Source organism: Lycium barbarum, chromosome 10, assembly GCF_019175385.1.
Source record: "Lycium barbarum isolate Lr01 chromosome 10, ASM1917538v2, whole genome shotgun sequence".
In the NCBI taxonomy this organism is placed as follows: domain Eukaryota; kingdom Viridiplantae; phylum Streptophyta; class Magnoliopsida; order Solanales; family Solanaceae; genus Lycium; species Lycium barbarum.
The window spans coordinates 14,272,392-14,289,301 of NC_083346.1; the positions used below are offsets into that span (position 1 = coordinate 14,272,392).

The 16,910-nt window shown below is 31.9% G+C and overlaps 1 protein-coding gene across 1 annotated transcript; it reads left to right on the top strand.

The window, feature by feature from the left end:
- Positions 1–11,909: 11,909 nt before the first annotated feature.
- Positions 11,910–16,273, top strand: LOC132616159 (receptor protein kinase TMK1). The gene is made up of 2 exons (XM_060330766.1): positions 11,910–14,513; positions 15,336–16,273. The coding sequence occupies exons 1-2, from the start codon at positions 12,206–12,208 to the stop codon at positions 15,863–15,865; spliced, it is 2,838 nt and encodes a 945-aa protein (XP_060186749.1). The 5' UTR covers positions 11,910–12,205; the 3' UTR covers positions 15,866–16,273.
- The last annotated feature ends 637 nt before the right edge of the window (positions 16,274–16,910 follow it).

The window sequence follows — 16,910 nt, forward strand, 5'->3', positions numbered from 1 at the left end:
TGATTAAAAAATAACACGCTTAAATCAAAATCTTAAAAAATAGAACACCCTAAAGTTTCCAAACAAAACTTACTTCGAGTACCTTTTCAACCCCTAAAATGACTATCTGAGCGTCTACGTATCCTTGATGTATTGAGCCTACATTATTGTACGCAGAAAGAATATCAGGTTCTATATAAAATATTGACGTTTGGAGTCTTGACACACGACTAATCGTTGGTCAAAGTATGGAAAAAACACTAAGTTTTTTCAAACAAAACTTACTTCGGGCACCTTTTCAACCCTTAAAATGACTATCCGAACGTCCACGTATCCTTGATGTATTGGGCCTACATTATTGTACGCAAAAAAAAAATATTAGGTTCAATATAAAATATTAACATTTCGGAGTCTTGACACACGACTAATCATTGGTCAAAGTATGGAAAAAACACTAAGTTTTTTCAAACAAAACTTACTGCGCTAAAGGTATTTTTGTAACATTTTTTTTTTGTTGGGATATTTTGGTTCAAAATGATTTTTTTGGGGGGCATTTTGGTTCCGGACTTCTATTTTGTAAAACGTTGGGGAGAAAAAAATATATTAATGGTATAACGTGGATCAGTCCATGTTTTACAACATATATTTGTAAAACGTTGACTGATCCATTTGTATAACGTGGATCAGTCCACGTTATACCATTTTTTTTTTTTAATTTTCTCTGTGATCGATTGACAATTGAAAAAAATAATTGGGGTATAACGTGGACTGGTCCACGTTATACCCGTTTTGGTTTGTAAATAAAAGACTACCCCTTTTAGTTTATACTGTATATTTTTATACCTTTTAGGCTCCGACTCATAGAAATCACATGGATGACTCATTTTACCCTCACATGCCTCTAAGTGATTGTTAAAAAGCATTTTGTCATCTATCAATAATCCTTGAAAGTTATAGACCAGACGAATAATGAAAACAAGAAATAGTTCAAATATAAAACTTATAAAAAACAAAAATCGGGGGAGGGAATAGCCATTAACTCTATAATTTATATTTATAATTTACGAAATACATTTCACAAATACATGATATATCATATGAAAATAAATTAACATACTAACTATTTTATGAAAGTTAATCTAACGAAATAAATCAAACATAAATGTAAAATTTTTGTTTAAAATGTAAGAAGTGGCTCAATGTTCTTATTAGTTGATCTAGTGAATGGTTAAATATAAACATATGTTAGAGTGCTTATTTAGGTCCCAATGAAGAATTGTCTAGTGGAATTCTCCTTAGAAAGATCTTTCTAGCATTAACAAATGTTGCAAAGAATTGGTTCTCTAAGCCTCTTTTTACGAGTCTTAATCAAATTCGAAATTATAATTGGATTTTCATATCTCCTTACAAGATTCTCAAAGTGATGTTTGGTGGTTTCAAATTTCAAGTCCTCCCTAGAGAGTATGATGCCCAACTTAATAATAAAATGTGAATGATCACAAACAAGCCACTTCTACCGTGTGTCAGTCCAAAGAATATTTTTGAGCTAATAGCGAATTCCTCGGGTTAAGAATCATTCATACAAATATTATGTCGTAAAGCATGAGTCCAGTCTCACAATTGCCCAAGTTCTTTTTGAAGACTAAGCATAATATGATAGGAGTAGTTGAAAAAAGTTAACCTGTGAGATCCACCGGGCATATGAGCTTCTTGTATCCATTTTCGTACTTAAAATAAGCCATATTGGATAGCACAGTAGAACTTGGAATTGTCAACATCTCGCTCTTCAATTCGTAATGACATAAACTGCACAATCGCATACCATTCTAGTCTTCCTTCTTTTCGTAATAAGCAACATGTGATAAAGTCCAAAAAATTTACGAAACCAACAATTTCATAGCAGGTCAAAATTAATTTAAGCGCCCCCCCCCCCCCCCCCCCCACACACACACGTTAACTTGTTCCCTTTATGTATTCTTGCTCAATACATTCAAAGTTTTGAATATATGGCAGAATCTTCATACATGATTAGCTCTGTTAGCTCTAATCTGTCAAGCTTCAAACTTTATGAGAAATGTTGATTGATTATTTTATCATTTAAAAAGTAGAATTCACATTTAATAAAATTGTCATTTAATTGTTTTTCTAATATTTAGGATTTTCATGAAATCAACTAAAATTTTGTTTGTTAAATCTTTTCCTCATTGAAGTAATAGGAAATCCAAATATTTAAGACTTTAAAACTAATTAAAATTCTACATGTATAGTAATAATAGAATTAAATATTAATCTCACTTGTAGAAAATTAGTTGTCAGTTTCACTATAAGGCTTCGTGCTAGGTTGCTTTAAAGACTTAAATATAGAAGATACAGTTTTACTTAAGATAATTAACTTAACATAAAATAAAAAGTAAATTACAATATTTTGTTAAGTTAGTTAAATATTATTTATCCTTCATCATTTCCATAGATTCATATTTTGTCCTTTAATTGTTATGTTACAACTCGAAATATAATTTTAATTTATATATTATTTACATACATACATAGACACACGCTTATTGATAAGAGTACAATCGTAATGCGCGTAATGACTAGTAATTTTAAGAAGCACTTTCGACATATAACTCTTTAGTATTAAGAATGTTTGGTGTTGGAATTAAATCAAGATTAGTAATTCAAAATTATTTATGATTTGATATTTGTTAATTTATTTAATTCATATATATGAATTAAATTAGATAAAATTTGGTACGTAGATAAATTATCCTGGGATTATAATCCTGAAACTAATTTATCCCATCTCTTGGGACTAATTAGATAAAATAATCCCAGGATTAATGGAATAAGATGGGATATCACATCTTTAAGTTTGGGATGCACTTTATACTTTGTTTATTCTGGGATAAATTTATACCTTCTATCAAATATGGTACAAAATTAATCCTACAGTTAGTGGTGGGATATCCCAACTAATACCGTGTACCAAACGACCCCTTTAGTATTAAGAATGTCTGGTGTTAGAATTAAATCAAGATTAGTAATCCAAAATTATTTATGATTTGATATTTGTTAATTTATTTAATTCATATATAATTAGTTTTGTAGTCAATGTCATATATAATTAGTTTTGTAGTCAATGTCATATATAGGAATATGTTCTCTAGTTTCTAGTCAAATTTCATTTTGTGTTATTATAAATAACGGTGTTGCTTTGTTGTCGTACTTTGCTTATTAACTAACATGTTGTCGTTTGATCGTGAGCCTGTCTGAAATGTCGGGACCTTTGTCCAACTCTCAGTCACCAATGCTTTGTAACTCAACATCCATTTTGGAAATAAAATCTTTATTTACCAAATAATAATAATAATAATAATAATAATAATAATAATAATAATGGTGTTGCTACATACCTTTTTGTAATAAAGAATTTAGTGGCAAATTGTAAACACACAAAGCCTCTCCTTCTCTCTTAATTGGCATGCCATGCCACATAAAATTCTATTTTTTAATCATAAATTTATTTAACTCATCCAATTCATTTAACTCAACCAAACTCAAACCCATTTAACCAACCAACTCATGTCTTATACCCATTTAACCGGTTAAAAAATATCAAAGAAGCGTAACGTTTATACCCGATTTTGAATTTTTTTGCATCTTGCACCCTTCACATATACTCTCTTTTATGATTTGCACCCTATCCTATTTTTTTTAATGATATGCACCCTAATCTTTTCTTACAAAACCAAAAAAGAATTATTTTGTTTTATTATTTACAAGGGTAAAAACTGGAAACAATAGAAGACTGATTTTCCCATGTTTACCCTTGTAAATAATAAAACAAAATATTAAATCTGTTATGGTTCTGTAAGAAAATACGAAGATTAGAGTGTATTTTCTTAAAAAAAAAAAATAGAATAGTGCGCAAATTATAAAAGGGAGTATTTTCACCCTAATCCATTTTTACCTTCAACTACCAAGAAGTAAGTATAGCTTGTTTTACCATATAAAGCTTGAAATTTACCTACTTGGGATGTTACATTTGCTTGATCAGATCAATTCATTGGACATAAATTCAAATTAGGGTCCTGCTCTTGTGTACAAACAGTCCTATTACGAGCTAACTTAAGACCATTCTTGATCCCATACCTTGTACCTTAGCTAAGGCTATTAGCTCTTTACAACAAAGTTTGCCTTTTATTAACTAAGTTAGAACAGATTAGGACAACTTATGTTAATAATTAAAAGCTGAAAATTAAGATTGAGAAAATAGTTTACTTAATGTTTGTCGACTATAAACAGTCTAATGGTCGTGATTTAACTCAACATCCAACGCATGACGGTAATACTACATAAAACACTGATTATTCAACCCAGGGTATACACATAAAAGAGAAAAAGTAAATAATAAAACAAAATAATTTTTTTATGGCTGTGTAAGAAAGTATAGAAATTAGAGTGCATATCGTTAAAAAAAAAGATCGGGTGCAAATCATAAAAGGGAGTATACACTAAGAGTGCAAAATGCAAAATATCCAAAAACGGATATAAAAGTTATGTTTCTTTGATGTTTTCTAACCGAGTTAAACGGATATAAGATATGAGTTAGGTGGTTAAATGAGTTTGAATTGGATTGAGTTAAATGAATTTGATGAGTTAAATGAATTTGATGAGTTAAATAAATTTATGCAAAATGCAAAATATCCAAAAACGGATATAAAAGTTATGTTTCTTTGATGTTTTCTAACCGAGTTAAACGGATATAAGATATGAGTTAGGTGGTTAAATGAGTTTGAATTGGATTGAGTTAAATGAATTTGATGAGTTAAATAAATTTATTATTAAAAAAATAGAATTTTATGTGACATGACATGTCAACTAGGAAAGAAGTACGGTTTTGTGTGTTTCATATATTTTTGAGAAAAATAGTGATAATTGGGTGATATTTTAATTCTAAAAAATTAAAAGTGATATTTGTAGGTAATTCTCAATAATTGGATGACCTTTTAGGGAATTTACTCCCCTTCTTTCTCTAGTTTGATAAATCTTAATCTATATAGCCCTTGTTGAATCTTTTGCTGGAGCCAAATTTATTCCTCGGGTAGATTTTGTTTCCCTCAAAGTTTTAACAATGAGTCGTTGTTATTCTCCTACCACGAATTCCAATATGTTGAGTGCTTAAATTTTTCACACGGTATTAAAGTTAAATTTTGAGAAGCTCATTTTCACAATCATCTCCTTTTGTTTATTGTACTCAACTAGTTCTATTGGATTGCTTTGAACTTATTTCATCTCTCTTTTAATTTAGCTTGTAGAGCCACAAGCTTTACTCCAAACACACTCTCTTAACCCATTGAGCCTATTTCTCTATCTTTGCTTTAGTCTCCCTCTCTAGCATGTTGAGCCCGGTATCTCCCTTTCTCTAGACCTTGCTACTTTTCAACTTGTTTAGCTTGCTATCTTTCTTTATAGCAATTTTCTCTTTTGTCTTCTAAAAGAGATTCTTTAAAAAATTAAAGATAAATGAAAAAAAAAAGGGCAAATGAGTTGGAAATACACGTCAGAGAGGGTGTTATAAAATATACTACTCCCTCCGTCCTGATTTATGTGATATATTTGACTAGACACGAAGTTTAAGAAGGAAAAGAAGACTTTTGAAACTTGTGATTTTAAAACAAGTCATAGATATTTGTGTGACTGTAAATCATTTCATTAAGGGAAAAGGGGAAGTTTTAGGATAATTTTTTTATAAATATAGAAACTTATGTTCTTTTTGAGACAGATTAAAAAAAAAATGTTTCACATAAATTGAGACAGAAGGATTACTATTTATCATTAGTTGTACAAGGATTTTCCAGAAGATAATTATGAGCTATTCCAACCATTATCCTAAGAATTGGAATTGGATGCTCCATCTTTTACAACCAACTAGTAAATTTGTCCGCGTATCACGCGATTATTAAAAAATAGTATTCGAACATTACTAAATAATTATTATCAGTTTTTCTAGCTAATAAGATTAATCTTCACTCATTGATTAATTTTATTTTTTCTCTACTCTTCAATTGTTATTTGTCATTCTAGTTATATTTTAAAGGTTGAACCAAATGGAAAAAAAAAATTAGGTCAAAAAATTTAATATCAAATAAATGATCGTCGTTAGTTTTGACTCCCCCCATCTTTCATCTCTCACAAGAATCATATGTGGCTTGTCAAAGGCATACAATTTTAACCCACCAACTTAATAATTTTCTTAAGATTTCTAATAAATATTTTTAAGTTATAAATTTTTTTTCACAATTTTAGGAATTTAATTAAGAAAATAAATTTATTCGATCATGTTCTGATTATCTTCTATACATTTTTTGAAATCCCATTTTTTTTCTTTTTGTTATTTTTCTTGATTAACTGTCATTTTTTTTTCTTGTCATTTTTTCTATTATTTTCCATCTTATTGTGTTTCTCTTTTGTAATCAGTGGCGGATGGAGCTCTATAACTTGGGGTTCAATTGAACCCAAACTTTCATTGCGGGGTATAAATTTATGTGTAAACATTTACTAAAATTACAATAAATAGTAGATATGAACCCATAACTTTACAAATATAATGGTTTAGTAATAAAAATTTAAGATGTTAAACCCCTAAAACTTGAATCTTAGATCCGCCTCTGCTTGTAATCCCACTCCTCTTCGTATTCATTGCAACATTATTTTTTGGCCTTTTCCTTTCCACACTTTCTTTTCATTTCTTTACCTTTGCTTATTCAATTCCTCCCAAAATCAATACCTATTATGTTATATTTTCTTAACAGCTAATTCATTTCTTGTATTTTTTTTCAAGTAGTAAGCTCAAAAGATTTAGACCTAATAAATGATACTAATATTCTATGAAAATTTAAAACTTTGAAGACGTTTATGAACAATAAAAAACAAAATACTTGAGGACGGTAATTTTTCATATCTGTAATTAAGTAACTTTCTTATGAATTAAATTGCATTCTATGAACTACAAACTAATTTACATTCTTGTGTTCTATTATGCTTACTAAAAGTTGATCCACATGCAGATGGATATACACATACTTTCTTAAGCAGCATACACGTATGTGATGACTTTTTTCTGGTACTTCCACTTTCGTAAAACTTTAGTTAGAGACATAAAAAGTTATTTAACCTCGCCGATAAAGGAAAAAAAATCAGAAGAAATTAAGAATTAACTAAGCAAATGAAAACTTTAGATATATGAATTGAAGAAGGAAAACCATATGTTGACATAAGGTAATCAAATTCTTTAAAAAGTAAAAAAATTAACGTTTAATATAAGAAGGGAAAAAACTATATTATTGTTAATATAAGGTAATCAAATTCTTTAAAAAAAATACAAAAGGAAAGAAAGAGGAAAATCGAAATCATTTTTTTAAACATGCAAATTTGATTTGCTACAATCGCCCAAAATTGTACAACAAAAATACATGAAGCACCAAGCAAACGTGAAGGAAAACTAAAATTTTAACAACATAAACATGAAGGAAAACGTAGACATATCAAAAACAGGAAAACTGAAAGAAAACTTACTTCAAGGGTAGAGAATAATTTACATGGGTCAAAACATGCATATTTATTTGGATGGAAATGCTATATTATTGGTGTGATTTTTAGGTGCCCACATTAAATAGTTGGAGGTTATGAATATAAAAGGCTTGGGAGTTATGAATATTATTAGTACTAATTAAAAGTAGAATTTATGAAGATAAAGTGGTGTGAGTTATGGAGATGACTTTTTAAAATTAAATAATTAATAAAATAAGGGGAAAATTCAAAAAAAGGAGAAAAAAGATAAATAAAAATGGTGATCATAGAGAGGTGCCACATCACCTTTTTTATGTCTAACTTTATATTATATATAGATTGTCTCAGATAGAGGTAGAAAAATTTATCCTAAACAACACAATGGGCCTTGGGCCTTGGGCCCTTAACAACTCCATAACATGGACCCCTTTACAGTGGGACATTTGCACAAAGGGTCATTTGCACTTTTATTGCTACTCTGTGCTGATCTTTAATTTTTGTCCTTCAAAATCGAAGTTATACCTGGAGGGGCATAAGTTACGCATTTAATCTAAAAGTTATGCCAGCTCCTTGAAAGGATTTATGCCTTGCTAGACATAAGTTCAATTTTGAAGAGCAAAAATTAAAGACCAGCCATTTGAAGGACAAAATTTTAAGGACCGATCATTTGAACCAGTTCATTTGAAGGCCAAACCGTCCAATTACTTCTTGCACAAATGATTGGATCTTTGCAGTTTTGTCCCTCTTTTGTGCTGGTCTTATTTTTGACCCTCAAGGAAAATAACTTTTTTATGAGGCATAAATTTATACTTTCGCATCAGAATAATCGACAAGTTATGTCCCTTGTCCTTAAACGATTTTGAAGGGTCAAAATTAAAGACCAAACCATTTGAAGGACGAACCGTGCAATTTATTGCATTTGTGTGGTCTTTGAAGCCACTCTCTAAATTCTATTCCCAATTAATTCAGTAGCTTAAATTTTGCTTTTAAATGATTAGATAGAGTATTCTAGTTGTAGATAAATTTAGCTCATTGGATTAACGGGAATATAATTAAAATAGTGTCTCAACAAGGCTATATGTGCAAAATCTCCTATTTAGATTTTGTTTCCATTGGCTTAGTTTAGTGGCTTAATTCTTTCTGTAAAAGAAAAATGCATCAAACTATTTTTACGGTAAAAGTAGCACCCATTGGTTACATTTCGGCACTACATTTAAAGAAATACTAGTCATTATTTTTTAGATACAAGTTTCACATATAGAACTCCAGAAAAATGTCATAGAGATTCATTGGTTCTAAAACTCCCCAACAGTGATTATTTTTCAATTACAAAGGTCAAAAGTGGCTTATTGGGGTGTTTTCCCATTTTTAATGGCAAAATTTAGCCTACTATACAGGTGAGGACATATTTTAAGAGCTATACAGTGTAAATTTTCCCTTTACAACTCCACAACAAGAAAGTGAATATATGCAGCTTGTCAACTTTGTAAGTGCCTTAAGAACAGCAATGCATATTCCTTTTGTGGTGAAGGCCTTTAACTAATTAAGATTTTGTTACTCTAATAGTTTCTTCCATTCTATTTTTTCATAAAATCGCCAAAAACGAAATACAGCATAATTTCCAGAATTTATGAAATAGTACTAATTGATGTTTGCAAAATATGAAGATATTGAGCATAAAAACCCTCACATTCTGTAATAAGTATTTTGGTTTCTTAATTAATGATACTTTAGTCCTTGTAATGTTTGACTAAGTGCATTTGACCTTAATTAATTGAAAATATGCACTTTTGAGCCCGTTGGTTGTGAATATTCACAAATTTAACATGAATATCAATTGTTCAAACATCGAATTACCATGTGCTACGTTAAGCTTGTATTGTTTCTCCATATTCGATACTAATATAGTTCTAAAAGTATTTTAAATATAACATATAACATATTTTCAACATAAATAGACCAAAAGCACACACATTTCAATCATTGAAAGATAAATGTGAGTTGTCAAATATCACAAGGACTAAAATCAATAATTACAAATTACTATTATCCCGCAGATTGCTATTAAAAATTCGAGGGACCAAAAATTGATATTATCCCGCAGATCTATGAAAAGAAACATTGAATAAATTACCGTCTTAATTTGGTTATTTTGTTTCTTCCTTTTGACAACTTTTCTCATAACCAATAACTTCGTTTATATTATTCATTAGTCCCATCAGAATCAAACATCTTAAGACTTAAGTTACAATTTACATTGTAGCTTAATATACTGATATGACACATGGTATGTCCTTTTCAATATGTTTAATCATAGTGACGACACCAAATTTCTTATAAAACTACTACATACTATCTGTTTTCTTCATTAACAGAAGAAAAAAAATGTTTGAAAAGATATAACACTCTCTCATGTTATTCTTCTTATTGAAGCTTGTTTTGCTATTGTATTTTATAGAGAGGAAAAAAAACTATATTGAAGCTTGCAGCACAACTTTACTTTTCAACTTACTAATAATCTTAAATTACTACTATTATTATTAATTATCATATGTCAAAATGTAGATACTTCTTTCAACGGAATTTGAATCATCTTTTTTTTTTTTATAAGTTGATCAGGATCAGCTAGTTTAAACTAAAGTATCGTAACTTCCTGATAATGATATGTTGCCATTTTATTTTATTTTTTGTAAAAGTAACAAAAAATTATAAAAATTTCTTGTTTATGCCCTCATCATGAAGCAAATTATTATGATGCTTGTATATGCAGAGAGCAAATCATATACGTAATGAACATGGTCCCAAAATAGAAATATTTTCACAAAGTCTACTCATTGTTATTTTGTCCAAAAACAAAGTCCCATATTTTTTCTGCCTTTTTTTATTTTTTTTATGTGGTCATTTTATATCCTTTTCTCTAAACAAAGGGAGTATGATTGTAAAGATTATTGTCTGTTTTCAAGCACATAATATATCATCCAACAGAATATGTGACCTGCTAGTTCTTTTAGTTTCTCATACGGTATTTAATATTTATAGTGGTGTTCGATTAAATTCGAATTCGCATAGCAAAGTCTCATGAATAAAATGCTTTCCTAACAAAAATAATTTCATATTTAGGGCTCTAATTTGAAATATCTAGTTCAAGATGAATCAATACTTATCACCGTATCATAATTATAGTAAGATCTATGAGTAAAATCCAAACTTAATGTGCTCATTTTGTCCCCAATGATTGAGCTAAATAATGATTTATGATGATTGGTTGAACTACTTATTACTTGTTGAATATAAATTGGCTACAATAATAAGAATAATAAATTACTAAGATTATATTAAGAATCATTACAACTAGGAAAATGTGTAATACTATTGCCTCTGTTACAAATTATCCGTCGTAGTTCCTAAAAATAATTGTCTAAATTATATGTCATTTTAGAAGTTTAAAACACAATTAATTATTTTTCCCATTTTACTTTTAGTAGAATTCTATCATTAATGAAGATGATACATAAATATATTAAACATTTAATGGAAAGAGATTATAATATAGACATAAATAAGGGAAACATCAATCAATTAACTCTCCTAATTAATACTCCTCTTAAGGGCCGTGTAAAAAAAAAAAAAAAGACCCATAATTTGAGACAGAGAGATTAATATTTACTCACTCCGTCCCAATTTAAGTGTCTTAATTTAACTAGACACGAAATTTAAGAAATAAAGAGAGACTTTTGAATCTTGTGGTCCTAAATTAGAGATGTGTGTAATGTACTAAAATGTCCTTTGAATCTTGTGATTATAAACTTATCATATAGAATATTTAAATTATCAACTTAATAAACATAGAAAAAGACACTATTTTTGGAACGGATAAAAATTGTTTGGCCAAACTTATTTTTCCCCAAAAAGTACTTATTTTTTCAATAAGTGCTTTATTTGAAAAAAAAAAAGTAAGGTGTTCGGTCAAGTTTTTGGGAGAAAATAAGTGCTTTTGGGGAGTAGCAGAAATAGTTTTTCAAAAGCTAAAAAAACAGCTTTTACCCAAAAGCATTTTTTTGAAAAGTACTTTTGAGAAAAATACAAATAGAAGCACTTTTTAAAAGCTTGGACAAACACTAATGACTGCTCAAAAGTATTTTTTTAATTAATTGACTAAACACAAACTGTTTTTGGCTAAAAATATTTTTTTGAAAAGTACTTTAAAAAAAAATATTTTTTAAAATAAACAAATTTTAAAAACTTAGCCAAACGGGCTATAAGACACTTAAATTGAGTCGGATGGAAGTAAAACTTTGGAATATAACCCAAAAAAAAATAAAAAAATTGACAAACACAAAACCAAATCAAACTGCCAACTTTGTCCTTTTTTTGTGTGGCCATGTTCCCAAGAATCGTCCAGCTTGTAATTACTGTCATTGTGCTTCCTTCTGTATCCAACTCTCCCATTCTTAGCTTTCCAGTTTTCTTGTAGGTCCCCCTTACCTTCCACGTGCTTACTCTCTACTCTCAATGCTTTTGTTTCCTCTCTGCAAAAACCCCACAATCTTTCTCTAAAATCTTGAAAAAAAAAAAATTCTTCAAAACTTTGCTATAAACAAACAACCCTTTGTTCCTTGTTTTTCAACTTAAAGTTTCAATCTTTACACAAAAAATGAACACCCTTCTTGGTTTAAAGCTTGTAACTTTTCTTGTTCTTAGTGTTTCTACATTCTTGTTTTTAGGTGTTGAGTGTCAAAATAATAATGATGATGATGTTTCAGTAATGTTAGCTTTGAAAAAGAGCTTAAACCCATCTCAAGATTTGGGTTGGCTTGACCCGGATCCATGTAAATGGAACCATGTTGGTTGTTCAAACAAACGGGTCATCAGGATCCAAATTGGTCATATGAATATTCAAGGTACACTTCCTCAAGAACTGGCTAAATTAACTGAACTTGAACGTTTAGAGCTTCAGTATAACAATATTTCAGGCCCTTTGCCTAGTTTAAGTGGTTTAAGTTCATTACAAGTGTTAATGCTTAGTAATAATCAGTTTAGTTCAATTCCAGCTGATTTTTTTACTGATATGTCATCATTACAATCTGTTGAAATTGATAATAATCCTTTTGTTGGTTGGGAGATACCTGAGAGTCTTAGAAATGCTTCATCACTTAAGAACTTTTCAGCAAATTCAGCTAATGTTACTGGAAAAATTCCTAGCTTTTTAAGTCCTGATGAGTTTCCTGGATTGGTGAATTTACATTTGGCTTTGAATAACTTGGAGGGTGAATTGCCTTCGAGTTTTTCGGGGTTCTTGCTTGAGTCTTTGTGGTTAAATGGACAGAAACTTACTGGAGGAATTGATGTTTTACAAAACATGACATTGTTAAAGGAGGTTTGGTTGCATTCAAATGGATTTTCGGGTCCATTGCCTGACTTTTCGGGGTTAAAGGCTTTGGAGAGATTGAGTCTTAGAGATAATTCGTTCACTGGTCCTGTGCCAACTTCTTTGGTGAATCTTGAGTCTTTGAAGGCGGTTAATATGACCAATAATTTGTTTCAAGGACCAATGCCGAAGTTCAAAGATTCAGTTGCTGTTGATTTGACGAAAGATACAAACAGCTTTTGTTTGCCACAACCAGGTGATTGTGATCCTAGAGTAAATACATTGCTTTCTATTGCAAAAGCAATGAATTATCCAAGGAAGTTTGCTGAGAACTGGAAGGGAAATAATCCGTGTGCTGATTGGTTTGGTCTTACTTGCACCAATGGTAACGTAACCATCGTAAACTTCCAGAAAATGGGGCTTTCAGGTACCATTTCTCCTGATTTTGCTTCACTAAAGTCACTACAAAGAATAGTTCTTGCAGATAATAATCTCACAGGCACAATTCCTGAGGAGCTGACCACATTGACAAGCCTTACAGAGTTAGACGTATCAAACAACCAAATTTACGGAAAGGTACCGGCTTTTAGGAACAATAATATTCTGAAAACTGGTGGTAACCCTGATATCGGGAAGGAAAAAAGTGATGCGACTTCTCAAGGCGGTACTCCAGGTAGTTCACCGGGCTCTGGTTCGGATGACGGAAATGCCCAAGCAGCTCGGAAAAAGTCCAATCGATGGATTGGAATTGTGGTGTTTTCTGTAATTGGGGGTGTATTTATGCTTTGTTTGATTGGAGTGGCAGCTTTCTGTCTGTACAAAAGCAAACAAAAGCGTTTTAGCCGAGTGCAAAGTCCGAACGCCGTCGTGATGCATCCACGCCATTCTGGTTCCGATAATGACAGTGTCAAAATCACGGTTGCGGGGTCCAGTGTCAGTGTCGGTGCGGTTAGTGAAACTCATACCGTTTCCGCTAGTGAAACCGGTGACAATGTTCAAATGGTTGAAGCAGGGAATATGGTGATTTCGATTCAAGTACTGAAGAATGTGACCAACAATTTTAGTGAAGAGAACATACTAGGTCAAGGAGGGTTCGGCACGGTCTACAAAGGGGAGTTGCATGATGGGACGAAGATCGCCGTCAAAAGAATGGAAAACGGAATCATCACTGGAAAGGGAATTAATGAATTCAAATCCGAGATTGCTGTTTTGACCAAGGTCAGACATAGGCATCTTGTTGGACTACTCGGGTACTGTCTTGATGGGAATGAAAAACTTCTAGTCTATGAATACATGCCTCAAGGAACATTAAGCGAGCATCTTTTCAACTGGGCAGAGGAAGGAAAGAAGCCCCTAGAATGGACAAAAAGATTGACTATTGCATTAGATGTTGCTAGGGGTGTAGAGTACCTCCATAGTTTAGCCCACCAGAGTTTCATTCACAGGGATTTGAAGCCCTCAAATATTCTTCTAGGGGATGATATGAGGGCTAAAGTTGCAGATTTTGGCCTTGTGAGACTTGCTCCAGAAGGGAAAGGTTCTATAGAGACAAGGATTGCTGGGACATTTGGATATCTGGCACCGGAATATGCAGGTATGCTTTTTTTTTTTCTTACTTATATGTGTCTTCTGATGCCGATTGCTGATATAGTATTTGTATGCTTGTGGAGAATTAGCAATCATTTGAATGATAAGAGTCAGATGATATTGAGTGTATTCCCTGAACTTGGCCTGTTTTACATTGATCAGCTTTCGTCCTATAATAGGTCTATCCTATGTGTGCAAATTTATCTGTTGTATATATTAATGTTTCCCTCTTTTCTTAGTCAAATCTACTTGTGCTCAACTCCACAGGCAAGAACTTGTCTTTCATACATTGTCATATATCAAATATCCTTGATTCTGTCAACTCCTTTAGTGCTATGATCACTTAGGTTCTAAAGGTGGATACAATACAGGAAACATTTTTTTCCTGAATCTTGCTTAACGCCACCATTATCTACTTCGGCCTAATCTCACACTTGAAACGTGTTATTTTCCTATAACAGAAGATCCTCTTGTTTTCTTTGGGGTTTTTCTCATTTTTGTTCCGTCGGCCAAAATTAATTACGGGCGCTAGCCAAAAGATACAAAACCTATACGTTAGTTATGTATATTATATGTATCTATACTTAAATATACAAAATCTATACATTTGCTGGTTATTTCATAAATTAGACCACCAAAAGACATTGGACTGTAATTATCTCTTTTCGTTTTCCTTCTTTTTCCGCTAAGTGAAAGTCAAGGATCTGCGAATATAGCCAACCAAATTCTTTACTTGTATCTCACATTCCTGATTATGATATGCGCATAGGAGTTTGTGGAATTTAAGACATCATTTTCTAAACATGTATTGTCTTGATTCAATTGCCAGTAACTGGGAGAGTCACAACCAAGGTGGACGTGTTCAGTTTTGGTGTAATTTTAATGGAGCTCATCACAGGAAGAAAGGCTCTCGATGAAACCCAACCTGAGGAGAGCATGCATCTCGTAACATGGTTCCGAAGAATGCATCTGAATAAAGATACATTCAGAAAGGCAATCGACCCCGCGATTGACCTAAGCGAGGAAACACTCGCCAGTGTCAGCACCGTAGCTGAGCTAGCTGGACATTGCTCTGCAAGGGAGCCATATCAAAGGCCTGACATGGGTCATGCTGTCAATGTTCTTTCATCTCTTGTCGAGCTCTGGAAACCATCCGATGAGTGCTCAGAGGACATATACGGCATTGATCTCGATATGTCACTGCCTCAGGCACTGAAGAAGTGGCAAGCTTATGAAGGTACAAGTCACATGGATTCATCCTCTTCTTCTTACCTTCCAAGCATGGATAACACTCAAACTAGCATACCTACTCGCCCCTACGGTTTTGCTGAGTCATTCACATCTTCTGATGGTAGATGAGAAGTAATTGGCACTCTTTGATCTAGGTTTGGTTGTTCATTCTCTCTGTTTCCCCCCTCTTTGCTGCGAGTCTCGCAATTTTATTTTTTTCCCTTGCTTTTAACTCGGATGCTCTGATCCTTTAACTAATTCTTAGTTTTGGAACAGTGGTGTATAGGGATTCTTTTTAAGATTTTTGTTGTCTTTAGACTCTTTTGTATGATAAATCTCTCTCACTGTCCATGTGGATACATCGTGGTTTGGTTGGAAATGGGAAGGGATGGCATCAATTGCCAGTAGACCATGGTACTTTTGTATTCTTGAATTGTTCTTTTTTTTTTTTTTTAGGAAAGCAGTAGGTGCAAGCTGTATTGAAATGTAAAGTGGTTTTGAAGTGTGCAAATCATAAAGTTAGCTTTTGTTTATAAAGGTTTATGCTTTTTCAAGCAAACTGTAAAATTTCTGTTATGATTACAGATTAACTGCAGACTGCCTTTGTCATCATCACAGATCGAAAGAATAATGTGCCTTAGCCATAAAATTTAGTACCTTCAGGTGAAATGGGCTTTTACCATGATGGCAAAATCTTTTTAGATAATTAGGGTGCATGTTATATTCAATCATGTCAATCAGCAAATTTCACAAGTAACCAAATGTCTGAGCTCCACTAAAGAAAGTGGTCCTTGATATAAGAAAGACAGTCTCAAATTTCTTCTTGAAAAAAATGTGAATGTGGTACCCTGTGGGATAGGGTTACTCGATAAAACTAGCTTGGACATCACGGTTATTGAAAAAATGTGGTGCTTGATGTTGCGCTCAATGGTATGGTGTAGAGGCTGATAAAGTGGGTGGAAAACACGTGAGATTAATGTTCAAATTTCAATAGAGCCAAATAGTGCTAGCTGATTTTTTCTCATCGGGCTAAAAGCCTGATAGGTGGAGTCACCTAGTACGTGCGCTGATGCAAAATAACAAGTATGGGATGGAATCATCGAGGTGCATGCAAGCTTGACTAAAGATACAATTTTTATTACGAGAAAAAAAAAAACAAAAAAACAAAGAGAAT

Coding starts and splice junctions, on each gene's coding strand:
- LOC132616159 (XM_060330766.1), top strand. CDS start 12,206: ATGAACACCCTTCTTGGTTTAAAGCTTGTAACTTTTCTTGTTCTTAGT. Junction 14,514..15,335: donor TCTGGCACCGGAATATGCAG/GTATGCTTTTTT, acceptor TTCAATTGCCAG/TAACTGGGAGAGTCACAACC.